Genomic DNA, 12,754 nt, shown 5'->3' with positions numbered 1-12,754 from the left:
TTCCAGGTTTATTGTCCAAAAAAGAGTACCGAGAAAAGGAAGTATTTTTCAAAGCTACAGGGTTTTAACTCACCGGTTCTTCTTCCTCATCCTCATTTTCATCCTCCCTGAAATCCTGAATGACAGATACTCGCATTTTAATACTTCCAGAAAACAACAAATACACTAAAAAGGTTCAGTGCTGCAGGAAACAGCTCAGACTCTACAGCATGCCTGGAATCAATGCCTCATTTGTGTCCTCCACCGCACTTAACTTAACCAAGGCTCCTTCCTTATTTAGGCAGCACTTGACAGCCTTTATCTGAACAATTCAGTGTGAGTGAACTGAAAGGCATTGCAGATGGCCTTGCTAGCTATCAGTCGCTGCAGAGCTAATGCTTTCTTACAGATAAAATATAATTAAATGACCTATCCCAGTCAACTATTTTTAAAATGACTGCGAACACACTTAATTAAAATACTGTGATTCAATTAATTCATAACATAAGTAATTTAGCAAAATTAACAGATATAAATGGGAACACTGATTCTAAAGCCATTGGAGAACTGCCCAGTTCAAAGATTCAAGGCAACACTGGCTCCAAAACCAGCCATCACAAAATTTATTTTGTTGGTCCAATAATAAAGCTTTTTAATTTATATATAAATATATATATACACAGACACAATACTCACATTTTCCAGTAGATGTGACAGGTAGTATATTTTTCAAGAAATGTTCTTTTTCCACCAAGTGTATAAAATTCCTTAAATGCCTTACATATTATGTCAGCTGAAGTTTAAACCTGTGCACACGGATACAAACACATCTGCATACTTACAAATATACTTGGCTATTTGCTTATATAAACAAGTACGTTCATCCAACCTTAAAAATTGTCATAGTTTCAAAACCAACCTTTTCCAGTATGAAGTCCAACTGCAATGAAACTGAAAGGCATCCTTATTCGAAAGGGTATAGTATCACAGCATTTGCTTCTGTAAAACAACCAAGGATGTATTACAGGATCAGTTGGAGTAACCAGCATTTTAACATTATTTGCTTTCTAATCTATAGCATGTATACATCTCATTTTATACAGGTCATGATTTTGAATTTCATCTAGCAAAGTGATTCACCACTACAGAGCTTTGCAATCAGGCAAAGGAATGTGTGCTCTTGGAAAACCTCTTCAAAGAATATTAAGTACTTGAGCCCAAACAGTGCCCCTAGAGCTTGTTTAAAAACACATTTCCTTAGGGAAAAAAAAAAATATAAAACCATTTTGAAGGAGAGGAAAAACACCACATTTTACTTAGTTAAGATCTGAAAATATGAATATATATTTATATATATCTATAAAGAAAAAAGGTACAGACTGCTTTCATTCTATAATAATCAAGACAGAATTCTTTATACATTGATATTACAGAAAGTTTCAAGGCTTTTCATTCTACTATTTCAAATGTAAGTTCCAAAAGTCCACATTTGGATTGGCTGTGCTGATGTTCATGTTGAAACCTGAAGGCCTGGCTTGCATAAGTGAGGATTACCTTTAATTTATGATGACTGCTTTTTGAGCTCAGGATGTTTCGTCTTTGTGGCAACAAGCAGTTTAGTCTTATAAGTTGGGTATTCACAGTAACTGGTCACTGTTGAAGACTATGGCCACAAAAAATGTATTCCTAAGCAACAGACTCTTGCATGATTTCAAGTAGCACATGTTAAGGAGACAGAGTACCTACAAAAGCGCCAGAAAGAAATATAGAACTAAGGCTTCAGTTTTGTATTTTTGTGATAATATTGAGAATACTGTATTCTTCCAGTACAGTTAATTTCCCTTTCCTTCCTATATTTAATAAATTTTGTATGTGGAGACATTGAAAAATATGTAAGAGGGTAGAAAAGAGCTATTAGTAGCTGCAAAGCTTGCTGAATACAGGGAAATCTTTTGCTATTTTTTGCCCTGGAAAGCAAGTATGGTCAAAATGACCACGTCAAAACTGTTTGGTTTTTGTGGGGTAGAGAAGGAACTCAGATTTTTACCATGCTTACATTGTATTTGGTGTTTTTTCAGCAGCTGAACATAGCATAATTTATAAAGTAATTGTGGTTTTCCTGTAATGGTTTCCTCATAATAGATCTGCTTTCTCATTAACATGATCTTGAACTGATTTGATAGAATTTCATTTTTTCCCATTTTTGTGTCATCTGGGTCAGACACAACTAGGCATTTAAACATGCTATGTCCCATATGACTTCCATAATATAGGGATTGCACGGCAGCTGCTACAACTCATCATATTAAAGAAAAATACAATACTACGCACGGAAAAATATAATACTATGCACAAAGTGAGCAAGGGACAAAAATATTACTGTATCAACTAACCACACACACAAATTATTCAATATGTCTCTCTTCAGATAATAGATGCAGTAAGAGACTATATGATATAATAAACTGTCTTCCTTTTTTTTTTCCTCCTCAAAGCACTGAGTGCTGTCAGATATCACTTAGTTTGCCATAGAGAAACACTGATAATTAAATATATGCAAATATAATTCAGAGAAGAATTTTATAGAATCACAGAATGGTTTGGGTTATAAGGTATCTTAAAGATCACCCAATCCCAACCCTCTGACATGGGCAGGGATGCCTCCAACTAGACCAAGTTGTCTGAAGTCCCACCCAGCCTGGCCTTGAACACTTCCAGGTAGCAGGAACTTGACATGCTTTAAGAGATGCATAGTTTAGAAGTGCATTACAATTACAAATAGCAGCTCACAGGTCAAGAACAAGTTGAAGTTACTTCCAGAAGAGGCAATAAATAAACCACAATCAGCAGGCATGTTTGGCACAGCAAATATTTGTGTATGTTGACAGATATTTTAATATTTAATACTCTAAAAATACTATATCAAATCTGAATATGAACCTAGTTAAATACTGAGCTTTAAATCCTCAAAATGATTATGAAGTACTGTTTTATTAAATATGATTTTTCACCTGCACAATTTTTATTTATTTTTTTTTTTTTTTTTTTTTACCAAAACCTCCAAACTTACACTTCTGAACCATTTTCTGCTGTAAATAATAGAATCTATCATCATTAATTCTGTCACAAAACAGAACAGACTAAACGAAGTCCATTGGCAGAGAACGTTAAGAAAACAGCACTGTAACAGACTTCTGATAGATATATATACAATAATATTTGTAAGCATACAGGGTATGGAAAAATAAGATTTTATTATTGCTTTATAGATACCTTAAGGATATCTGTAGACCCTCTGCATTGACACACAGGGTAGAAACAGGTTAGTCAGGGCAGTACCCAACATAAATTCATTCAAAGTCTGTAAGAAAATTCTGCATAGCTCCAAATTTCTACTTCCAGCCATACTGCATGGATGTTTCACATCTCAGTTTAAATTTGGCCTTAAGGCTAAGGCACAAGGCTATTCTGTTGAAGAAGCTGCAAAAAAAATCAAGAGAACTCTACTTAGGCACTATTGCTCACAAAATCACAATATTTGCAGTAAGCAAGTTACACTTGCACATCCAACTTACTATGTATGATCAGAATCTGTATGACAGAGAAGCCTTCTAGAAAACAACTATATGGCACATCCTATGAAAGGACAGATCTGAATCTCCCAGCACTTACAACCATCATTTGAGTGTTTCAACATAGTGTCATTGGACACAGAACATTACTCAAGTATTTGGTCTAAACACATTAGAGGAGGCGGAAGAGAAAGAAAAATAGGGCATAAAGGAGCCTGAGTCCCCATGAGTACAAGTTGGCCCAGCATGCACACAAGTCAGTCACACAGTTGTGCAACTGTGGTTTGATCACACACTGTTGTGTCCACACTTGGCCAAAGCCCTGCCATCTTCTTGTTCCTTTAATCAGTCTTTTAAGAAATACATATAGGATATGTTAGCCCAGAAAGTCAGAAGACGTCATCTCATTCTGGTCCTCATACACACAGCAATTCAGCAGCTAAATTCAGTTCCATCACTGAATAAACACCACCACTAGACTTACTTGGTGTTCTCTCTCCCCACACACACACACACACAAAAAAAAAAAAAAAAAAAAAAAAAAAAAAAAAAGGGTACCAGGAATGGCACAATCTCAAACAATTTTAACAGAGTTATTCTTGGAGTATTTTAACACAGGTTGCAAGTTAAGGACAGAGGCATTTCAGCTGGAAAACCTGCAGAGCAGTTACAGTGAGGTGTATGTTATGAACATACTCCTTTGCAATTCTGGATTGAAAACTTATTAAGAACAGTGGTAGAGTTTTAATGCTTTAACTACAGTGCTTTCACAAAAAATAAATAAATAAATACATACATAATCAACCCACAGACTTCCCTGAAATGAGAACATAATTTTCTGTTCTCCCTGGACAGATGCATACACCACTGAAATAAGGACAATTAATTCAACAGAACACAGCTGGTGGTCTCTTTTCAAAAAGCACACAAGGCATTTGTAAACACTGAGATTCATTACTTCTCATTTCTAGAAATACTCATCTATCAGACCGGAAGTTAACTAGCAGTGCTGCCCAAGCAAGTTCATAGCTAGGCTATCAGCACCACAATCACAAACAGAAAGAAAGCAAGGGTTCCCAGACTGCCAATTTTAACCTCCTCTGAACATGCAATACCAATTAACATCAGCAAAAGAAAGTCAGCAGATGGTTCTATCCACGAGATTGTATCGGTCATCATTTACACTGCATTTGTCAGCAACAATTCAAAACCTGCAAATATCTCATAGTTCTAAGCTAAGATTTTCATTCAGTTGAAGTTCTTTTATTCAAGGTTTTGGTAAATCAAAGAGAGTTGGAATGGTATTTTTGAACACAAATACAAATAAGATCTTAGAACACTGAGTTGTTAATTCCAGAAAACATAATGAATTACGAATTTCCAATGACTTATATATCATCAATAAAGGTTTTTTGTCTGTTTTTTTTATTTTTTAACATCCACTCACAAAGATTGTGTCTAAGCACAATTGGATCTTAATGACAGAGCATTTAAGAAGGTTATAAGACACAGTTTCACGTAATAATACCTGATCTAATCTAGTTATAAAAAGCAGTGTATCTGTGCTAGCATGACACTGTCTGAGTTAATAAACTCTTTCCCACACTGCTAATTATTCTAAGAAATGAATCATGCAAACCTATTCAGAAGTGGGAGTATTCATCATGGCATAAGACTGTGCCATGCAGATGTAACCCTAGCTGTGATGAGTAACAATGTACTGAAATAAACCAGTATAAAACTTTTTCAGGTAGTAATGTGTGATAAAAGAAAAAAAAAAAAAAGTTAAAGACAAACTTAGCTTAATTTTCCTGACAATATTCATACAAGCACCTACTACTTTTGCACAATACTTTCTAACCTTCAAAAATGAAATTTCCTAAATGGGATACATACATGTAATTTCCCCTATTTTCTGATTTTTCATTTGTCAAGAAGTCAAACCCCCAGCAACAGGGAAATTTGGCACTTCCACCCCCAAATATTTTCACTTTAACCAGAAGCCTGAAAAATCCTTTCACAAGTCGATGCAGCAGGAAACATGACACTAATCAATCACATTTAACTGCTTTGCAATTTTTTCATCTACTCTACCTGACATAGCCGTAGCATGTCCCATTCTCACCCAGTGTCATGAAATCCTTTCACATTAGTCAAGCGTCCCAGTAGCTATGGGAATCCACCAAAGCCGATGACATAGGAGCAGCCTATACAGTAGTCACTGTAACCAGTGGACAGCAGTACACCCAAGCCATCCAACACCCTGCAACACGTGGCTAAGATTTCACAGGCTTATTCTTCAGAAGATGGCTAGAAATTGAAATTAGTAGTTGACTGGGTTACTGTGTGAGGCTTCCAAAAAAGTTAAATCACATTCAGCAGAAGCCAATTCAAAACGGAATTTATGGCTTTTCTCTTAGGACTTCTCAAATGCAGTGAAGGTTTTCATAATATTTGAAAGATTTCCATTCTCAAGGTTTTCATTTTACCCAGACATAAGTCTTACATAAAAAATGCCAGGACTGCTTCGTGAGAATTTGGAAATTTTACCTTGTTATAATAATTACAGCTAAAATTATTGATGATTGTAGGTAAAATTTATGAAGTTAGTAGTAAGTAAATTTCATTTTGCATTAATACATCCTAAGAAGCTAAAGATACTCCCTTTCTACTTTCAGTGATTTCATACTCAAATACAGCTTAATGTAATCTGGTAACTATATTATTACATTAAATTACAAATAACAAAAAGATATATTTGACTTTATATATAGACTCATTCTCTTCCACACATTTTCTTAGCCTTATAGACTGGGCTTGTGCACCTATGAGGAATTTTTCTTGTGGCATTTTTAGAATTCAGCTGCCTGAACTGAGAAAACTAGGCCTTTCCTATAAATGTAATTTTAGTTATAAATGTATCCAAGAGCCCATAACTCTCACTTACTTAATAAATGTTGTTGGTTTTATTCTGGAAGCTAAAACCACAGTGGTTTTTATTTTTCTTGTATTTAATTGTGCTTTTTCTCCTGTATATTTTTGCACTTCGTGTTTTGATAAACCTAATACTGTAACTTCAGTCATACTCTCTCTGAAAGGAACAATACCATAAATAATACCCACTTTTATGAAACCTTTATAAATGTATCATTCCAGAACATTTCATGTTCCTATGAGTTCTTCTCAAGTAAGCTTATTTTTGCATCAAATTGCTTGAGGCAGATGATGATAAAATAAAAAACTACGTTATTTCTTAGCAGTTATTAAAAATCATAGGCTTTAAATTCAAAAGGAGCCTTTAGAAAACTCCCCAAAACAGAAAAGATAAAACCAAACAGGATTAAAAATAAATAAATTTAATGAATACATTTGAAGAAAGAGAAGTCATTTGGTCAATGTTGAAAAAAATATTGAAGTAATTTTATTTTTTGATCAATAAAATAATTTCAAATCATAAATAACTGATGTTGAAGGTATATTTTAAAATATCTTCAGGCACAAAAAGACAAAAAAAATGTAATTCTGTGAAGCATACCCTTAATGTCCTTAGAACTATGATTCTTAAATAGTTCTCATTTGGAAACAACAAAATACTAGTGTTTTGTGTTTTTTTTTCTGACTTTGTGAACTGTGCCTACTGTAAGATTTAAATTAGATAACAAGTTACACAGACTTTGTGTCAAGGATTGATTAAATCTGGACTGCCATAGTCAGGCTTTCCTCCTAGCCTATTGTTTCATGAATGACAGGTTAAGACAACTACACACAAGAGCTGTACTATGAATTTAGCAGCATATTCAAAGACAAAACACTTCATATAAAGAATACACTTTTTGAAAATATCCATAATTTTCAAGAGGGAAAATATATAATGACTAATGTATAGCTCATTCTCTGCAAAAAACCTGCCATTTCAAAATTATGTGCTTTAGTATTATTGTTGTACTGTTTATAATAGGTTTGGATTTGGAAATAAAACTGTTAATAACCCTGCATTGAAAAGGAACTTACAGCAAAGAACCCTGTACTGAGGGCTCTCTGGACCACCTAATCCTGTAATTGAGTTCCTGGTTGTAATTCAGGAGAGTAACTTACAAGTTCTTAAGCATTGACTACAGTGTTGAAGAAAATACACTAAAAATACAATAGCTAGCAATAATAAGGCACAGGAATGTTACATCCTTACATACACTCTGTTTAACAATATACCCAAGTTTCCATGACAACAGTGACAAGATGATAAAAACATCTTCCATCACCTACTGAAAAATACATTTCTGTTTGTATCATCGCTGAAGTGGCAAGCATCTGATTTAGAAATGCTGACAAACATTTAGTAACATATTTTTAGAGGAATACATATGTTTTTAAAGGATTTAACTGAATACCTGAACCAAATTAAAACATTTAATTACCTAAATGCATTTTTTCTTAGTCTTTCAAATCAAGTTATATAAAACTTTACCTTTTACTTTTACCTTTTACCTTTAAACCCACAGTTTAGCTGCAAAACTTCAGCTTAAACCTTATTTCCCCTATGGAAATCTCTTCTGCATAGATCTAGCATTTCCCAAACAAACAGTGCAGAACAGATCTACACAACAAAAACTTTAAAAGAATACACAACACAGTACCTCTTCTTTCAAACTTCACACCACTTACTTTTCAAAAATATCACAACAGGCCAGCACTACTGCTACAACCATAGGAAACCTGGAACATTAAAACCATAAGTTCCCACTGAATTCCATCATGATTTACAGTAAAAGAAATTCTTATGTCCTATTTTTTTTAATTAGCTTCACTTTGCTCCATCATTCCCAAAAAAGAATAAAAAATATTCTGCTCTATCAGTTATGTCATTTGCCATCACATTAGAGGATCATATTACTTATAGTCTGCATTGTTTTCTCCAAAAAAAATAATGGTCACAAAATTGGCATTTCTTGCTCAATATATTGTACTATTATTCCTGGGACTCAATTATCCTTGTAAACAATCCCAGTGAAATCAAGAGAACTTAACTTGCATTTACCTGGATGCCGAAATTTCTAACTGAGCATACTTCTCATCTGTAGAATACCACCATAGTACTTACAAAAATGTCAGTTCTCAAAATTTACTATAGGAAATAACAGTTCTCATAAACTAATAACAAAAATTTTGCACTGCAGCAGTGCTCCTCATGTATAGCTGCAGTATCATGTTAAAAGCAGATTGAATTGAATTACAGTTCTTCAAATCAAGGAATGCTAATGCCTGCACCAAGTGAAACAGCACAGCAAGTATCTTCTGAGAAAAGGAAGGCAAAAGAAATAATATACCAAGTGTTTTGTACACCACACGTTATCCAGAAATCCTGCCTTTGGGCAAAATCTCTTGTTACTGTTAATAACATTAAAGAACAATAAATGCTTTCTCCTCATACAGTTTCTTGTGGATAAGATTTTGAAGAATCTTACAAATAGAGGGCTAGAGCCTCTGATGGGAGATAAAGGCACAGCGTAAGCAGAGTCCTCACCCTGTCCGCAGGCATTTGAGGACACAGCTGAGTCAGGCATATGTAAGAGTAGGCACAGCTCCAGACCTGTTCTAGACCACAGTGCTGACCCCCGCTACCTGACAAACCCAGCACAGACAGATTTGGGAGGTACAGCAGACATCATTCAGAGAGCAAGTTGTTTCCTTAGAACATCTGGAACTTTGTAAAAAGAATTCAGACCAGGATAAATACCTCCTCTACAGAATTGCTGTACATTTGAGGATATAAAATCATCCTATAATTCTGTTTTACAAGGTGGAGAACAAGGGGCCAAGAACTAAAGCAACATCTCTACAGTAAGAAAGGAGGCCTGTGATGAATCAAGATTTCTCAACTCCAGACCCTCCAGTTTTAATGCTGCTTCTCAGCAGCATCTTTTTCAGTGATATTTCTGTTAAATCATTTCCAGCAGAAACTAATTCTTAACTTGTAATTACTTACAGCATGTAAGATTGACATTTTTTTCCTAGAACATTTTGCTATCTGTTAAACAAATTTTAGAGTTAATATAACTTCAAAAATAAGAAAAGGAAATGTGGAAAGAAAACAGAACACAGAACAATCTTTAATTTAGGACCTTATACTAAATTATAATTAGTAAAACTGGGTTAACATGCAGAACAGAATTAGAATATCAGTGCAGGTATACATAGTTATGCAAATTAATTTCAATGTCTCTTTAGTTATGGGTAGTAACTATTTGGCATGAAACAAGAAAGATAACCTCTCTGAAAGCTGGGAACATATAGAGAGAGATAAGATACCATGTTTCTTCCTTGCCCTCTGAAGACTAAATTAAAGTTACACTAAGATGTTTCTATATTTAATTAAAAAGAATAGATGATATTCAAAAGTAAACTTCAAGTTTTATTGGGTAAGCTTCTATTTAAATTGTTTTTTGTTTTGTTTTGTTTTTAACATATACAAACCATCACCAGAGAATTAATCTGTACAGGGGCCTAAGGCCTAGCTTTGAAGAGCTTTTAGTTGTTTTATCTCTCTGATGGTCTCATGGGAAGTCTGAGCCTGCCTTTCAGCAAGGAAACCTCCAAAGCCTGAGGCTGCCTCTAGAAGAATATTTGCCTTCAAGTCCATTGTAAACGTATTTTGGTAGCTTTACACTACAGCTAAAAAAAAAAAAAAAATCTTAATCTCATCAGAAAAGTGTAAGTAATAATGATAATCTGTAATACAAAACTGTAAACCCTGGGGGCAGGAAGTGCCTAATCTGATATACATGTATTCTATTCTAGACCCACAGAAGTTAACTGCACATTTCCTTTCCTTTTTTTTCTTTTTTTTTTGTTTTTTTTTTTTGTTTTTTTTTAACCATCTCTTTGGAAGATGAAGATGCAGCTATAATATGCTTTCTGTTGAAATTCAAATTATGTCAGATGCAGTTTCCCCGAACTTATATTTAAATCCTAGGATATTAACACCCTGTACAGAACAGTACTTTTGAAGTAATCATAAGGCTGACAATGAGTTTAACCTTATTGTCCCATTATCATTACATGTACAAAAAACCTTTGGAGCAGGAGCCAGAACCCAGCCACTCTTGTCCCTCTGTCCCATGAAGACCACACCACTCTGAGACCCTTCTCTGACCTGTGAAACTTCTGTTCCTTTGTACACCATGGCATAACTTCAGCAAAATGCCTGACAGGACCCTCACCACGGTGAGAATTAGGCCACGCATCTGTGGGTTCAGCCACCTTTGAGGCTGGAAGCAATATCTATCATTTCCCAGATGAATGCCATTACACCTGAACTAACAGGAAAATGGTTACAAGTCCTTCCCAGTCTAAACAACAGCCTTGTTTCTGAGGAAGGCTTGTGTTTGCAAGGCATGTGTTGCTGTTGCAGGGTGGCAGACAGGCTCCACATCAAATCAAAAGGCTTCAGATGGGACTTCTGATGAGATGTAAGCAATTGGAAGCCAAGGAGTGGTTTTGGAAGGAGAACAGTGAATATTGACTGACATGATGCTGTAACAGCTCTGCAGGCTTCTCTGTGCTCTTATGCACATTGTGAGACAGTTTCAAAAATGATGTTCTGGGTAAATCTCGCTTTAGCACCCAAATTTTTTGTGGATGTCACAGTCTTCATCTTCTTACTTTAAGAGGTCAGGATAACCTTACTTTAAAAGGTTATCCAACTTTATCTTTCAACATAACTGCAGAATCTTTTTAGTATCAACATTTTTGCAACAGTGGTCTGGTGGACCAGCCCCAGCAAATACTTTTTGGAAAAGTATTTGTTTAATTTCATAATGACTCAGAAGCACACAGAGATAAATGATATATTTATCAGACTACCAGCATATAATATCAAATTAAGAGACAACAATTCAAGAAGTGCAAATTGGGTGATCACACACTTTGCTAGATAAAATAAAATAAAATAAAAACAGAAGTAGTCAATTGCCAAGTGAAAGAAACATATACCTGTTAGTCACCTTCAGAAAGGACAATTCAAACCACCCTACATGAAACAGCTAACCATCCTAAATTGGAGAACAAATAATTAAAATTTTGTCAAGAATTAATCTAGAGAAGTGAGACTCCCCTCTGGGTGAATTGATTATTTTCCAAGACATAACTTTTAAGAAGCATAAGGTCACTTCAAGGACAGAACTCCTGAATATCATCAAATTTAAAATATATATATATCCTTACAAACAAACATAAGAAAAAAAAACTCTAAGTAAACCAGAGAAAATGATGAAGCGTTTTAAGTCTGCACTCCAGTTTAATGACCCTAAATGACATGGGTTTTGTCTCATGTTCAGTCAAACAAAATACTGGTTTAATTTCAAAAACTTCAATTAAGCTTTTTCTTTGAAGGCTATTTCTATCTGCATTTTAACTGCAGAAATATCATCTTTAACCCAGCTATGACTTACTAGATGTACAGATACAAGTAATGCAAGCAGATAAGTGAATTTTGTCCACATGTAGAAATCTAGATGATTCTGTAATTTGTCCAATTTAATAAAAATCAAGTTTTGTTACATTAAATTTGGTTTGTCTCTACTTCCTGCTCAAGTCTATCAGGCTTTCCTGCTTTGCCTTAATTTGAAAAGTGCAGAAATTCTGTTGTGATTTGTTTACTTTAGTGTGAAATGACTTCCAGACAATGCAAGAATATGGACATTCTTTGTGGGTTTTCTGTTCCCTACAAATTATAATTCATTCTGCCGGAGACTATGCACCTTAATCCACTACTTATCCCTTGTATTCTAGCTATAAAAGAAAGTGTTTAAAAATAAACATGCTTTATGTTCAAATAAAAAATAAAAAATAAAAAACAACAGTTTTCATTCCATTTAGAGAGCCATCATCTTTACATCAAAAATGACCACATGAAATTAAGCCCTAAGAGTCCCATTCTACCAAATTAAAATCATTTTTAAGATTAAATATATGAGAAATTCTCTGTCATACACAATTCTTCTGCATAAAAACGGCAGAATCTGCAATTAGTAAAAAAATATTAGAGGTGCTCAGCACACACTATTACTGTTCCCAAGCAATGTAAAATAGTGTAATTAGCTAAGCATCTGTAAGCATATGTGAAAGAAAAATACCCTAGATGTTTTCTATGTTTCAATATTTAGTTTTTAGTCAAACATGTTTGCTTGTACAATGCAAAGACAGTG

At 34.4% G+C, this 12,754-nt stretch overlaps 1 protein-coding gene across 7 annotated transcripts in view; it reads right to left on the bottom strand.

Annotated features, from left to right (window-relative positions):
* NEBL (nebulette) overlaps positions 1-12,754 on the bottom strand; it is a 255,027-nt gene that overhangs the window by 95,225 nt on the left and 147,048 nt on the right. For 3 of the 7 annotated variants that reach the window (XM_082754536.1, XM_082754539.1, XM_082754540.1), the window contains exon 1: positions 74-224. The exons of 2 other annotated variants lie outside the window; for them this stretch is intronic. In XM_082754536.1, the coding sequence (XP_082610662.1) occupies positions 74-136 (63 nt within the window). In that variant the 5' untranslated portion in view covers positions 137-224. Of the gene's footprint in view, positions 1-73; positions 225-675; positions 786-898; positions 979-1,533; positions 1,567-12,754 lie in introns of those variants that run through there. 2 more of the 7 variants (XM_082754538.1, XM_082754537.1) reach the window with 2 other exon arrangements.

Source organism: Aythya marila, assembly GCF_965140915.1.
Source record: "Aythya marila genome assembly, chromosome: 2".
Taxonomy (NCBI): domain Eukaryota; kingdom Metazoa; phylum Chordata; class Aves; order Anseriformes; family Anatidae; genus Aythya; species Aythya marila.
This window is presented reverse-complemented; position numbering and strand designations above follow the sequence as displayed.